This window comes from Giraffa tippelskirchi, chromosome 12 (assembly GCF_054371585.1).
Source record: "Giraffa tippelskirchi isolate mGirTip1 chromosome 12, T2T-mGirTip1v1.2.pri, whole genome shotgun sequence".
Classification (NCBI taxonomy): domain Eukaryota; kingdom Metazoa; phylum Chordata; class Mammalia; order Artiodactyla; family Giraffidae; genus Giraffa; species Giraffa tippelskirchi.
In genome coordinates, this window is record NC_137286.1 from 10,466,052 (window position 1) to 10,482,461 (window position 16,410).

The following is a 16,410-nucleotide window of genomic DNA, read 5'->3' on the forward strand; positions in this document are numbered from 1 at the left end:
GCTTTGGCAGGTAGTGAACGGCAGCAAGGGAACTGAGCGCTCAGGTGCGGAGGAATCCACCTGGTAGGGTGGAAGAGGGGGCCTGATCACCCCCCTGGGAGGGACCAGAAGGGAGACACATAGGAAACTGGTTTAGGTTGGCGACAATAGCTACGCGGCACTCGGGTCGACGGCCGTACCAGGGATAAAGAAAGGGAACTTAGGGTTTAAGAAAGTCAGTTAGGAGGTGTGTCCATGCTGTCTTAGGGAACTTGCCGAACAGTCGCCACAGGGTTTTAGAAAGGAGATATTGAATTCCGTGTGCTCGTATTCTGCCCTCCCCCAGGAGGTACCCATCTGCTGTGTGACCCATCATCTCCCCTACCAGTGGAAACAGGTAGATTGGCTTCTCGGGAAGGCCCTGCAACAGGGAAATCCAGAGGTAAGAAAATGGGAGGAAGCGGATCTAAGGCCACTGTATTGGAGAATATGATTAAGAATTTTAAGAAAGGGTTCGACGGAGATTATGGGAAGAAAGTGACACCCTGTCGGCTCTGTACCCTTTGTGAAGTCGAATGGCCTTCCATGGGGGTTGGCTGGCCACCAGAGGGAGCTATGGACTTAAATCTCATAAAGGCAGTCTATGCTATAGTTACGGGAAAGCCCGGACTCCCCGATCAGTTCCCGTGCATAGACTCTTGGCTGGGAATAGCCCAAGACCCCCCCCAAATGGGCCCGTTTTATGCTCATGGCGGGGAAGGAAAAATCTTCATGGCTCAAAAGGTAACCAAGGACGAGGAGGAAATTTTACAGGGCCCTGAAAGAGATGAACTTCCCCCACCACCGTATTGGATGATGGTCCCACCAACTAGTATCACCGTGGCCGCCGGAGGCCCAACCGGAGGAACCAGCCTGAGACTGGTAAGCCTCCCGGACTCCTCAGTGGTCCCAACAGCTCCACAGGTTATAGAGCCGCCCACTCGGCAGGCTCCAGCCTCAGCTGGAGGGACAATGAGCCCACCGGACTCTGCCACCCCGGATGCTGCCTCTACGTTCCCTAAACTCTACCCTCCACTCCCGGTAAGTACTCCCGGACAAGGGGGAGGAACCACCGGAATTAAACAAAGGCTCCGTTCTGCCAGAGAGCCAGAGGGAAGAATACCCTTGCAGATGCCCTTGAGAGAAGTTCAGCAACCCCCAATGATAGGGGAGGACAGTAATTATCACCAAGCTCCTGTAACCTATTACTATCAACCCTTTTCATCAACCGATATACTGAACTGGCAAAAACACACCCCTTCTTACTCGGTGGAACCCCAGGGCATGACTAGACTGATGGAGACTATTTTCCTCACTCATTGACCAACCTGGGACGATATAATGCAATTACTAGCATCTCTCTTCAGTACAGAAGAGAGATACAGGATCAACACTGAGGCAAGAACATGGTTACAGGAGATGATCCCTGAGGGCACTGCTAACCCAGAGAGATGGATAGAGCAAGCCTTCCCCACTGACAGACCTAATTGGGACTACAATACAGAGGAGAGAAAAATTCAGTTAGACAGATACCAAACGGCGATTATACAGGGACTTAGAAGGGGAGCCCGAAAGCCGATGGACATGTCTAAACCAGCCGGAGTAGTTCAGAAGGGAAACGAGTCACCTTCTCAATTTTACAAGAGACTTTGTGAGGCCTATAGACTCTATACACCCATAGATCCAGAAGCTACGGGCTCCCAGATTGTTATCAATTCGGCATTTATCTCGCAAGCATGTCCCGACATAAAACGAAAGCTTCAAAAGACCACGGGGGTTATATCCATGTCTAGCTCTCAGCTGATTGAAATAGCGGATAAGGTGTTCTGGAATAGGGACACAGAAATAGAGAAGAAATATGAGAAAATGTATAAATACAAGCAGAGGAGAACAGATGAGAGGTTTGCAATGCTGGCTGCTGCGCTTGGAAGGTCTTCCAAAGACTTTTCCACCAACAAAACAAAGAAACCCCCTCTGGCTTCGAGGTCAGGACAGCCCTCCAACCAGTCCCAACGGAGGCCACGGGCTCCATTACAGCCAAATCAATGCACCCGATGCCGTGGTTTCGGTTATTGGAAGAATGAGTGCCCAGAAGGAAGAAGGGAGAATAAACCCTTCCCGGTTGCAGAACTCACTAACATAGAGACTGAATAGAGATGCCGGGACTCAAAGACATCAGGTCCCCGAGAGCCCATGGTAACTTTAAAAATTGGGGACCAAGATATTGACTTTATGGTGGACACCGGGGCGGAATTGTCCGTGGTAACTAAACCTGTGGCGCCACTGTCTAAAAGGACCGTTGCTGTAAACGGGGTTTCGGGAGAAGAAATGGTTAAGTCGTTTTGCCAGCCCAGGAAATGTCAGATGGGGGGTCACCAAGCGACTCATGAGTTCCTCTATATCCCTGAGTGCCCAGTACCCCTGCTGGGGAGAGACTTGCTCTCCAAGCTGGGAGCACAAGTGACTTTCTCTCCTGAAGAGAGGCCCACTTTTCGAGTGGGCACAACAACCTACTTACTCTCCCTCTCTGTGCCCCCTCAAGACGAACGGAGGCTACATGAGCCCCCTGGAAATAAACAAGACCAGGCAACAGGGTTGGAGAGAAGGCTAACTCAGCTGTTCCCTGAGGTCTGGGCCGAAGATAACCCCCCTGGGCTAGCCAGACACCAAGCCCCTGTAATAATAGAACTCAAACCTTGCGCCACCCCGGTAAGAAAATGTCAATACCCAATACCCTTAGAAGCCCGAATTGGGATTCTGCCTCACATCAATAGGCTAAAGCAAGCAGGCATCCTGGTGGAATGTCAATCAGCTTGGAACACACCCATCTTACTGGTAAAGAAGGAAGGAGGACAAGACTATAGGCCTGTACAGGATCTCAGACTGGTCAATCAGGCCACTGTGACTCTACGCCTGACTGTCTCAAACCCCTATACCTTACTTAGCCTCCTCCCACCTAAGACAAGGATCTATACTTGCTTGGACCTCAAAGATGCCTTTTTCTGTATACGCCTAGCACCTGCATCACAACCCATCTTTGCCTTTGAATGGGAGGACCCAATCGGAGGCAATAAGCAGCAGCTCACTTGGACCCGCCTCCCGCAAGGATTCAAAAATGCTCCAACCATCTTTGGAGAAGCCTTGGCCTCAGACCTGGAACCTTTCCAGCCTGAAAGGTATGGATGTTGGCTCCTGCAATATGTGGACGACCTGTTGCTGGCCGCTGAGAGCTGGGAAGAATGCTGGGAAGGGACCCAAGTTTCCCTCCAACTGCTGGCAGAAGCGGGATACCGAGTGTCGAGGAAAAAGGCACAAATCTGCAAGGAGGAGGTAAGGTATTTGGGGTTTGTCTTAAGGGAAGGCACAAGATTACTAGATCAATCTAGAAAAGAAGTAATTCTGAGGCTCCCCACGCCTAAGACTCGGCGACAAGTCAGGGAGTTCCTAGGGGCCACTGGATTCTGCAGGATTTGGATTCCAAGGTATTCTCAAATAGCCCAACCCCTATTTGAGCTCCTGACAGGGCCTGAAGAAAATCCAGTAAGGTGGACTGAGAAACAGCAAAAAGCTTTTGAGGAGCTAAGACTAGCAATCACCTCTGCTCCCGCCTTGGGATTGCCAGACCTCACCAAACCATTCACCTGATATGTGACCGAGAAAGATAAGACAGCCATGGGGTTTTGACTCAAAGCTTGGGAATGTGGGACAGGCCGATAGCTTACTTTTCAAAGCGACTTGATAATGTTGCCACCGGCTGGCCTAGCTGTCTTCGGGCAGTAGCCGCGGTCGCCTTACTGGTATGTGAAGCCACAAAATTAACTTTCGGCCAGGACCTGATCGTAAAGGTCCCACATGAAGTCAACACCCTCCTTCGAGGAGATCCCCACAAATGGCTCTCCAATTCCCGGATTATTCAATACCAGAGACTGCTATGTGAAAACCCCAACCTCCGTATCGAGCCTTGCCAGGGTTTAAACCCGGCAACGTTTCTCCCAACAGGAGAAGGTGGACCCACCCATGATTGCAAGGAAGTCTTAGAGGAGGTCTATGCTAGCCATCCAGACCTCCGAGACAGGCCAATTTCAAATCCTGACTGGACTCTGTATACTGATGGCACCAGCCTGGTAAAGCTAGGACAGCGAATGTCAGGCTATGCTGTAGTCACAGAGAGGACTGTTATCGAGGCCGGCTCCTTACCACAACGCTGGTCAGCCCAACGAGCTGAATTATGGGCCTTAGTCCGGGCACTGCAATTGTCAAAGGGTAAGAAGGTGACCGTCTACACCGACTCCCGGTATGCTTTTACTACGCTCCACGTACATGGGGCACTATACCGAGAGAGAGGCCTTCTAAACAGCCAATGGAAAGGACATTAAGAATAAGGAGGAGATCCTGACTCTGCTAGACGCTGTCTGGAGTCCCACGGAGGTAGCAGTCATGCACTGCCGTGGGCACCAGAAGGAAGACACCCCACAGGCTTGAGGGAATAGGCTGGCTGACGAGACCGCCAGACGAGCAGCTGAGGACAGAAAGGAATCCGGGGAAATCCCCATGAGAACTTTTGCCCTAGATGAGCTACCCGAGCTGGCCCTAGACTCCCCAACATACACTGAGGCTCAAAACCAACTAGCTGAAGCGGAGGGAGCCACCAAGACAGAAAAAGGATGGTGGGAACTACCGGATGGTAAGCTACTAGTGTCTGTAAAGATGGCCCCCTCTCTGGTGAGCCAAGCTCATCGCATGACTCACCTGGGACACGACAAATTAGAGGAATTGATCCGAAGGTATTTTCTGGTTCCTCGCCTCTCCTCTCTATGTAGAATGGAATCCCAAAATTGCAACGCCTGCTCTCAGATTAACGCCGCTCCAGGGTGCAGACCAAAACCTCCAGGTATCCAATTAAAAGGTACTCTTCCTTTTGAACATCTGGAAGTGGACTTCACTGAGATGAAACCATATCGCCATTTTCACTACCTGTTGGTCCTGGTGTGTACATTCTCAGGATGGGTGGAGGCCTTCCCCACCCGAACTGAGAGAGCATCAGAAGTAGCTCAGAGCCTGCTTAGGGAAATAGTTCCCCGATTTGGATTCCCCATCAGCATAGGATCAGATAACGGCCCAGCCTTCATATCAGATCTGATACAACAAGTAAGTAAAGCCATGAATATAAAATGGAAGTTACACACCGCCTACTGGTCTCAGAGCTCCGGAATGGTAGAACGAACTAACCGGACACTAAAGGAGACACTTTCTAAATAGATTATAGAAACTGACTATTCCTGGGTAGATTTCTTTCCCGTGGCCTTGCTCAAGCTCAGGATGACCCCACAGTCCCACGGCTACTCTCCCTACGAAATTGTGTATGGGAGGCCTCCTCCCATAATAAGACAGGTAACAATTTATATACTTCAGGTAAGGGGAGACGGGAGATCACAGCAGATGGAACAACTAGATAAGGTAATTAATCAAGTAACTATGTTTGTGCAAGAAAGAATACCGCTGCCTTTGCGGGAGCAGATGCATGAGTTTATACCAGGAGACCAGGTATGGGTGAAAGACTGGAAACATGACTCACTGGCCCCCGATGGAAAGGCCCTTACACTGTTGTTTTAACCACCCCTACCGCAGTTAAATTTGCAGGCCTTGCCCCTTGGATCCATCACACCAGAGCGAAGAAGGCATACCACACTGACCCGGAAGACGCCGAGTGGACCACCCAGAAGGACCCCACCGACTCTCGGGAAACCAAGATCATTCTGAAGAGGAAGAAGAAAACGAGGTCCCAGACGAGCCCTCTCTAGGATGGAGCTGGGTAAACAACTCCTGCTACTTGGCCTCACCAACGCAGTTCTGAACCTGACCACTGTTCCTGCACAGGACAACGTCTTCATCTCATGGGCACATTCCTACGCGGACTTCCACAACTCCTCCAACTGTTGGGTATGTGGGGCTATGCCCCTGTCAGTTAAGGACGGACTCCCCTGGTGGGTGTCGCCACTTCGTTATGGAGACTTTATACCACTGTGCTCCTTCTTGGAACAACAGAAGGGAACTTTCCTTTCTGTCACCAATCATAACCTTTCTTTGCTCTCCTGGTGTAAGAAAAAGCCATCAATGGGCCAGGGACATGGGGTTACATTTAATATGCACACTAGTCTTATGGAGGTAACAAGAGCTTATACCTCATATATGAAAAATAAAAAAGAGAAGGGCTCCCTTACAAAAGGGGGACAGGCCTCCCGGTACCTTGAGCAATACTACCAGGTCTGGGATGAATATTTCTGGATGACTCCTGAGAAAGGACAGTTGATTGCTCCCGCTACTATTTGCTGGGAACAAAAAGAACACAAAGTTGGATTTGGAGACCGCCACCTAGACCCAAAAGAATTAAAATATATGGGTTATTTGTCTCCTGAACAAAGTAAACAAGTCATAGAAGTTACTTATCACCCCAATCAGTCGGTTCAGTGGCCCGGTTCCGACTGGAAATATAATCCTTGAATCCATTGGGTAGCCCCCAACGGGACCCAGTGGATCTGTGGGCTTAACTTATGGCCATGGTTACCAGTTGGCTGGGCAGGGCGTTGCACACTGGGATTTGCTTTCGCCCGTGGCAGTATTAAGCCTAGCCTACACCAACCTCCAGTAAACCTGCCCTATCTGCAGGCAAGATGGTCAAGATCTGTGTTCCAGTGGTATGACTATCTTGCTGCCTTGTTTGTACCCTCTGTAGGGACAACGGATATCATGAGTAAGGTGGAGGCCTTAACTAATTTCACTAAACAGGCCCTCTTAGACAGTACAAAAGGCATTCAAGCCTTGAACGAAGAACAAATTCAGATGAGGAGGGCGGTAATTCAAAATAGGATGGTATTAGACGTACTCACAGCAGCCCAGGGAGGGACTTGCACCATAATTAAAGTCGAATGTTGTGTATACATCCCTGATCTGTCTAAAAATGTATCTACTGCCTTGGAAGATATGCAAAATCAAGTGAAAGCCATGTCTGATGAAAATATTCCCTTTTGGACTTCGGTCCTGTCCTGGGTAAAGGGAGATTGGTGGAAAACTATTATTACTGTTGTCATAATAGTTCTAATCATACTGCTTTGTGGGCCCTGCTTCTTACAATGTCTTGTGAACTTTGTAACCCAGAGGTTGATAGAGTTCTCTCATGTGGGTGGCCAGAGGGCTAAAGTACAATATATCTCAATGAATGATGCTCGTTATGAAAACTAGGAGCATCAAGAGGGGGGAATGAAGAGGGAATTCATAGGGCCTGGACTCCATCTTAGGCCTTTTTGTGCTGATCATGTTCGGCCACCTCTCTAATGGACTCTGAACTCTGTGCTTAGTGCCTGTGGAAATGACAATAGAAGGATAAGACCCCCTGCGGACAGGGGAATCTTGAAGGTTACACTGATCCCCCTACCTCCGGACAGGTCATACATTTTTTTCTGTAACCTCGGGCTTATTGATTATTGACTGTTTGGAATGTAACTTCGGGCTTATTGATTATTGACTGTCTGGAATATAACCTCGGGCTTATTGATTATTGACTGTTTGAACACATAACACATGAATGATGGGGTTATTGTGATTGTGTTTACCTTTCCTTTGTTTATCTAAGTCACAAGGAAATTGGGTGGTGGGTTCAGACACATACACATGGGGTATAAAAGATTTTCACAAATGCTGGTCGGGGTCCTTGGCTAAGAGGACACTCTGCCTTGGGCCTGCCGGTGTAATAAACTGCACTTCACTATCTGCATCGTCCTTCTGAGTGAACTTGTTTCCCGGATCGCACGGCTATAACAAGCACAGAGTTTAGAGTCCATTAGAGAGGTAGCCAAGCATGATCAGCATAAACAGGCCTAAGATGGAGTCCAGGTCCTATGAATTCCCTCTTCATTCCCCCCTCTTGATGCTCCTAGTTTCCGTAATGAGCATCATTTATTGAAATATATTGTTCCCTAGCCCTCTGGCCACCCACATGAGAGAACGCTATCAACCTCTGGGTTACAAAATTCACAAGACATTGTAAGAAGCAGGGCCCACAAAGCAGTATGATTAGAACTATTATGACAACAGTAACAATAGTTTTCCACCAGTCTCACTTTACCCAGGACAGGACCGAAGTCCAAAAGGGAATATTTTCATCAGACACTGCTTTTACTTGATTTTACATATTCTCTAAGGCAGTAGATACATTTTCAGACAGATCAGGGATGTATACACAACATTTGACTTTAATTATCGTGCAAGTCCCCCCTGGGCTGCTGTGAGTATGTCTAATGCCATCTTATTTTGAATTACCGTTTTTGTTACTTTTATGAAACTGGTGTTTACATAATATGTAACTCCATGACCCATGTCTATTGACTGTAGGTCTGGCTTACATCAAGAGAGCAGGGAGAGATTATAATTGTGTCCCAGAAAAGAGTAGAGTGATTTAAAATCTCTCTGGCGGAGCAGTGACAGCCACCAGGGAAGTCCATCCATCACAGACAGAGGCATAGACCCACATACCTGGCAGTTGGAGGTATTGTGGAAGTTGGTGTATCATGTGGCTTCATCTGGAACGGGCTCACCCGGGATCTTCTTTTTCTTCTTTTTAAGGATGGTCTTAGTCTCTCGAGGGTCAGAGGGGTCCCTCTGTGTAGTCCACTCAGCGTTTTCTGGGTCTGCGTGGTATGTTTTCTTTACCCTCATATGATGGATCCAAGGGGCAATACCTGTAACTTTAACTGCAGTAGGGGTAGTTAGAATAATATAAGGGCCCTTCTACCAAGGGGCTAGTAAATCATGTTTCTAATCTTTGACCCATACTTGGTCACCAAGCGTAAACTTATGAATCTGTTCCCCAAGGGGGAACGGCACCCTTTCTTGTACAAATTTAGTTACCTGATTTATTACCTTACCTAGTTCCATCTGCTGTGAAATTCTATCTCCCCTTACCTAAGGCAAATTTGTTGACACTTGTTTTATTATGGGAGGGGGCCTCCCATACACAATTTCGTATGGAGAGTAGCCTTGGGACCATGGGGTCATCCTGAGTCTGAGCAGAGCCGTCAGAAGCAAGTCCACCCAGGAGCAGTCATTCTCTATGATCCACTTGGAGAGTCTCTAAGTGTCCGGTTGGTTCATTTAACCATCTCAGAACTCTGGGCCCCCTCCTCGCAGATCTGTGCCTTCTTCTTCGACACCGGGTAACCTGATTCCATCAGCAGCTGGAGCATGCTTTTGTCCCTTCCCAGCATTTTAAATTGGTCTCGGCAGCCAGCAGCAGGTCATCCATGTATTGTAGGAGCCAACATCCATACTTGTCTAGCTGGAATGAGTCCAGGTCAGAAGCCAAGGCTTCCCCAAAGATGGCTGGGGAATTCTTAAACCCTTGTGGGGGAGCCCAGGTGAGGTGTTGTTTGGTGCCCCCGACAGGATCTTCCCATTCAAAGGCAAAGACGGGCTGTGACGCTGGGGCAAGGCGTATGCAGAAGAAGGCATCCTTGAGATCTAGGCAAGTATAAACTTTAGTCCTCGGTGGGAGGAGGCTAAGTAAGGTACAGGGGTTTGGAACAGTGGGGTGTAAAGTCACAGTAGCCTGGTTGACTAGCCTGAGATCTTGTACAGGCCTATAGTCTTGTCTTCCTTCCTTTTTGGCTGGCAGGATTGGCGTATTCCAAGCCAATGGCACTCTACCAGAATGCCCACTTGATTCAATCTATTGATGTGGGGTAGTATGCCGGCCCAGGCCTCTGTTGGTAGTGGGTACTGGCGCTTTCTAACTGGGATGATGTCTGGCTTGAGTTTTATTATCACTGGGGCTTGATGTTTAGCCAGCCTGGGGACGGGGTGGGCGGGAGCGGGAGGGGGGTGGGGGGGGACGGCGGCGGTTGTCTTCCGCCCAGACCTCAGGGAATAGAGTTAGCTCTCTCTCATGTTTTTCCAGCCCACCTGGTTCTTCCTTTGGAGGCTCATGCAACCTCCACTCATCTTGGGGCAGGTATTGAGAGAGAGAACAAATAAGTCATAGTCCCATCCGGAAGGTGGGCCTCTCTTCAGGGGAGAAAGTCACTTGTGCTCCTAGCTTGGAGAGCAAGTCTCTTCCCAACAGGGGTACTGGGCACTCAGGAATGTTTGGTCCCCCACTTTTAAGGTTACCATGGGCTCTCGGGGACCTAATATCTCTGAGCCCTGGCAGCCCTATTTAATTTCCAAGTCAGCAAGCTCCACAACTGCAGGAGCTTCCTCTTCCTTCCTTGCCTTAGGGCATTCATTTTTCCAGAGGCCAAAACCTCGGCACCGGAGGTTTTCTGGAGGGCCTGAGATAGACTTTCCCAGAGCAGCAGCTAGCATTGGGAATCGCTTGTCTGTTCTCTTTCGTTCCCTCCGGCTCTCTGGCAGAGCGCAGTCTCTGCGTAATTCCAACATCTCCCTCCCCTTCTTGTCAGTACTCACCGGGAGAGACGGGTATAGCTTGGGCGGTTCAGCTGGAGCTGGATCCTGGAAGTGTTGGCCAGAGTCTTCTGCCACCAGGATCGGAGCTTGCCGAGGTGGCGGCTCTACGACCTCTGGGAGAGCTGGCAGAGGAGCCACGGCTGCTGCAGGAACTTCACCTGGCCCTGGATTGGGCATTAAGGCGGTCTTCGGTCCTGGTGGAGCACTGGGCAGCAGGCGCATCATCATCCAGCATGGGGGAGGGGCAGGTCATCCTCGTCCAAATCTTGCCAGATCCCAGAGGGAGAAGGGGGATCGGCGTGTCTTCACCTGCCGGTCAGCACGGCCGAACCAGAACACCACGTGGTCCAAGACTGTTTCTCCATGAAAGTCTGTTTTGCCTTGGTGGGCTTGATCAGGTGCAGATGAAAACACAGATGGGTTAAATATCCCATGTCCCAGGCCGTCTCCGGAAAAGCCAATTCATATTTATTTATGTATCCCCCTCCTTCTAGCCTGACAATTCCGAGGGGGTCAAGAATTTCACAGCAGACGGGATACCTCCTGGGGGAGGGCAAAATACGAGCATACAAGGACCAGTTTTCTATCCTAAAAATCCCCTGGCGATCACTTGGTAATAATTTCCCCTGAGACGGCATGGACACACCTCCTAAATGACCTTCACAAATTCCCTTCCTAAGCCCTAACACGCTCATCGACCTGTGTACCAAGCAATCGCTGCCTGCCTATTCTGGGCTCCTGTGGGTCCAAGCCCCTTTTAGTCCCTCCCAGGGGGGTGATCAGGGCCCCTCTTCCACCCTGCCGGATGGGTTCCTCCTCACCTGAGCGCTCAGTTCCCCTGCTGCCGTCCACTACCTGCTAACGTGAAAGGTCTGGGCATTGAGAAGCAGAATCCTTCTAGAAGGGCGAGGCGCCTTTCCGCCTCTAGAAGATTCAAGCCACAATGCCTCGGAGTAGTCCCAAATGGGACTTGTCTCCTCAAAGTGAGGAGTTTCCCGGCCAATGCACCAAATGTAGCCATGCATTTTGGGAAACAAACTCACTCAGAAGGACAATGCAGGTAGTGGAGTGCAGTTTATTACACCGGCGGGCCCAACGCAGAGTCTTCTCTTAGCCAAGGACCCCGACCAGCATTTGTGAAAATCTTTTATACCCCATGTGTACGTGTCTGAACCCACCACCCCAAATTCCTTGAGACTTACATAAACGAAGGAAGGGTAAATACAATCACAATAATCTCATCATTTATGTGTTATGTGTTCAAACAGTTAAACAATTGGCCAATAATCAATAAGCCCGAGGTTACACTCCGATAGGTACGGAAAAATTTATGGCCTGTCGAGAGACAGGGGTGATTAGTGTATGTTTTCTCTTAGGCAATGAGTAACCTGGATATGATCTTCAAGGTTCCCCTGTCTGGCGGGGGTCTTATCCTTTTATTGTCATTTCCATAGGCACTAAGCACAGAGTTTAGAGTCCATTAGAGAGGTAGCCAAGCATGATCTGCATGAACAGGCCTAAGATAGAGTCCAGGTCCTATGAATTCCCTCTTCAGTATAGCTGTATGGAGTTCAGTCTCCATAGAGGCAGATGGCAAATGTCTTTCTTGTTCAGTCATTGTCAATGATCTTGGTAAGTGCCAATGCGTAGCTGACAAGGGGATCTTCCCAACCCAGGAATCAAACCTGGGTCTCCTGCATTGCAGGTAGGTTCTTTTCCGACTGAGGTATGAGTGCACCCATGAAATTAAAAGATGCTTGCTCCTTGGAAGGAAAGCTACGACAAAACTAGAGAGCATATTAAAAAGCAGAGACATCACTTTGTTCACAAAGCTCTGTATGGTCAAAGCTTGATATTTCCAGTAGTCATGTACACATGTGAGAATTGAACCATAAAGAAGGCTGAACTGCGAAGAATTGATGCTTTTAAATTGTGGTGCTAGAGAAGACTCTTGAGAGTTCCTTGGCCAGCAAGGAGATCAAAACAGTCAATCCTAAAGGAAATCAACCCTGAATGTTCATTGGAAGGACTGATGCTGAAGTTCCAAATACTTTGGCCACCTGATGCAAAGAGCCAACTCACTGGAAAAGACCCTGATGCTGGGAAAGATTGAGGGCAGGAGGAGAAGTGAGCGGCAGAGGATGAGATGGTGGGATGGCATCACTGACTCAAGGCACATGAGTTGGAGAAAATTCAAGGAAATAGTGCAGGACAAAGGAGCCCGGCAAGTTGCAGTCCATGGGGTCTCAATGAGTCGGACATGACTTAGAGACTGAACAACAACAATTTTTGATGGTCTCATCTTATTAGGCTGGAAAACAAACCCTATATGTAAGGCAGGGGGAAGATAATATTCTATCTTGGTGGAGAAAAAAAAAGGACGCTTTGATTGGATAAAAGACTTGGTATCTAATTTCCAAGAACATTTGTACCCAACACCCAATTTAAACCATAGAGAAAAGGCAGGACATACTAAACAAATGCATTAGACTATATATATATACATACAGATGGCAAAAAAACAAATTAATACAATTTTAGTCACAGTAGGAAGCATAGAGAGAAGAAAAAGGAGTAAAAAGAAAACAAAACATCATAAATGTAAATGATAATATAGGGAATACGTGGGAGGAAATCTTTTGCAAAGAGAACCAAAGCAATACTTCCCACCCAAGTATGTGATCTTGGCAGTTCCTGGCTGGGCCTTTATGACTGTCAGCCGTTATGGTGGAGGACAAGAGATGCCTGTGATTTCTGAGTTGAGCACAGCACTGTGAGGAAGGCCAAGCCACATGGAAGCAACCCATGTAGGGGTCCTGACCACAGCTCAGCTGAGATCTTTGCTCACAGCCAGCATCAACCACCAGACACGTGAGGAGGAAGCCTTCTATGGCTTCCGTCAGCCATGGTCAGTGAGTGAGCACAGGAGACAGCCCGAGTGAAAACAGCCTTACCGAGCCCAGTCGGAGCTGGATGCCAGAATCGTGAGAGACAATAACAAGAAATGATCGCTGTTTTTAAGACGACATTTGTATACCCTGCAAAAATATTTTTTAATTGAAGGAAAAGTATTGATTTTTTTGACAAACAAAATCTTAGACAATTCATTACCAGTAGACCTGCATTACAAAAAGTATTAAAGCAAGTTCTTGGGGCAGAAGGTAAATAGACAAATAAAAATTGGTGCAGAGGAATAAAGAGTGCCAAAAATAATAAAACGTGTTTTTTTTCTTTATTGTGAAATTTTGATGGTCAATTAACTGTGTGTAGCAGATAAAAGTTGCAATGTATTATGGAATTTAACACATGTAAATTATAGAAAAGAGAACAATAGCACATCGGACAAAAGAATGAAAAAAGCAAGAATATTGAGGTAAGATTTTATAGTTTACTTGAAGTGATATAGTATTATCAGAAAATATGTGTTGATGAGTTAAAGATTCATTGTAAATTCTCAATACCCTGAAAAAATACACAAACTAAGAAGTATCGGTTTTAATCCAACAGTTGAGTAAAATGAAAACCTGGAAACTCCTCAAATAATGCAAAAATACAGCAAGAGAAAAAGAAAAAAAACAAAATACAGATGGATAAAATATAAAACAAATAAAAAGTTAAAAGATCTATGCCAGTCATATCAATAATACCTTTCTGTGATGAAAATTATAGTGATCTCTCACTCACTCATTCATTCATTTATTTACCAAATATTCATTGAGTCCCCACTATGTGTAATCCCTGTAGTCCTCCTGAGAATTCAATGGTGTACAAATATCAGGATACCAGCTTTCAAGAAGCTTTAAATAGTGTTATGGGCACAGGTATTGAAGTGTCAATTAAAATGTATTGTAATATATTTCTTTAAAGATAGAATGGGTTGGGGTGATGATTCATACCATATATAAAACAAATCAAAATGGATCAAAGACCTAAGAGTAAGTGCTAAACATATAACACTCTTAGAATACATCATAGGAGTAAATTTTTGTGATCTTGGATTTGCAATAGATTCTTGGATCTGACAGCAAAAGCATGAGGAGTAACAACAAAAATAGGTAAATTGGACTTCATCAAACTTCAAATATTTTGTGCATCACAAGTCAACTATCAAGAGAATGAAAAGAAAACCTACAAAATGAGAGAACATATTTGCAAATCATACATCTGATGAGGAAATTGTATCTAGAATATTTAAGGAATATTTACAGCTGAATAATAAAAGACAAACAATCCAATGAAAAAGTGGCAAAAGGACTGTAATAGACACGTTTTCAAAGAAGATACACAAGTGACTACTAAGCACTGAACACATGCTCACCATCATTCATCCTCCGGGAAATCAAAACCACAGTAAGACATGAACTCAAATCTAAGAAGGCTGTATTCATAATAATAATAATAGAAAATCAACAGCATATGTTTCAAGAATAAGGAGAAATTGGACCCCTTGTACATTGCTGGCGAAGAAGTAAAATGGTGCAGTTGCTCTGGAAATAGGTGGTTCTTCAAAGAAGTAAATGTTTGATGACCTTGCATGCATGCATGCTGAGTTGCTTCAGTTGTGTCCGTCTCTTTGCAACTCCATGGACTATAACCCACCAGTCTCCCTCTGTCCATGGGATTCTCCAGGCAAGAATACTGGAGTGGGTCGCCATGCCCTCCTCCAGGAGACCGGCCCAACCCAGGGATCAAACCCAGGTCTCCCACACTGCAGGCAGATCATTTACCATCTGAGCCACCAGAGGAAAAAGGAATGAAATACTGAAACACAGGCAGTGTGGATGAATCTTGAAAGTATCATGCTAAGGGGAAGAAGCCAGTCACCAAAGGTCACATATTGTCTCATTCCCTTTATATAAACTATTGAGGTGTTAAATCCAGAGACACAAAAATTTCTATTAGTAGTTACCAGGTCCTGGCGAAAGATTGTAATGGGCAGTGAGATCTTAATGGATATGGGGTTTCCTTTGGGGGTGATTAAAACAGTCAGAAACTAAAAGGAAGTGATAGTTGTACAGCATTGTAAATGTGCTAATCACCACTGAATTTTACATGTTTAAGTGGCTGATTTTGTTATAGAAATTTCACTTCAATACAGAGAGAGAGACTTAGAGATAAAGTAATTAAATGCCATGCGTAGACATTGTTTCTACAATGCATCCTAATTGAGAAAAAAAATTAAGTTTAGACGACACCATGTAGGGGAGTAATAACTTGGTATTGGATGATATTAAAGAATTATGTTTATTTTTAAGTGTTATATGCCATTTTAAGTATTTTTTCTAAAATTCTTATAGTTAGAATAACAGGATGTGTAAGATTTGCTACAAAACAAACTCAAAAGAGGAAAGCGTTTAGGAGGTAGGAAATAATTATATTGGCTCCATGTTGATAATGACTGGAGCTGCTGATATGTATGTGAGGTTATATCATCCTCTCTGTTTTTGTAATGTCTGAATTTTCCCCAGAAAACAAAAAAGTCCTTGAGGGAGAGACTGTGCTTTGTTAGCCAATACTTGATGCATCCTCAGCGGGAAGTGGATGCTCCATAGTGAATATTTTGCAAACATTCTATCTGCTGAGCACATATTAACTTTTCTGTTCACGCTGCATTAAAGTGGAAAGTTCTATTAATTCATATTATTAAATAGATTTATCATTTAAAACCACTCTAGCCATAATGAAGTAGCCATCACCACATTTGAAAGGTCATAAAGCAAGTTCCCATGATGGGTGTAACCTCACAGCAGGAGGTGACCCAGAGGACACAGACTCCCTGTGAATGTAGAGCCCTGAGCAGAGTCACTGTCACCTCCCCAGATGTGAGCAGGTGCGGACAGGGAGGGTGGATCCTCAGTGCACAGGGGCCAGGCTGCACCCGGGACCTGGGCACCCTGCTCCTTAGTGAGGGCACCCACAGCTCAGAGCGGAGCT

At 46.5% G+C, this 16,410-nt stretch overlaps 1 protein-coding gene across 1 annotated transcript; it reads left to right on the top strand.

Annotated features, from left to right (window-relative positions):
- LOC145528583 (retrovirus-related Pol polyprotein from transposon opus) lies at positions 1-9,231 on the top strand. Its single transcript, XM_081547254.1, has 4 exons — positions 1-44; positions 326-3,558; positions 5,896-5,958; positions 9,202-9,231. Exons 2-4 carry the CDS (start codon positions 2,212-2,214, stop codon positions 9,229-9,231), a joined length of 1,440 nt encoding a protein of 479 aa, XP_081403380.1. The 5' UTR covers positions 1-44; positions 326-2,211.
- Positions 9,232-16,410: the final 7,179 nt, after the last annotated feature.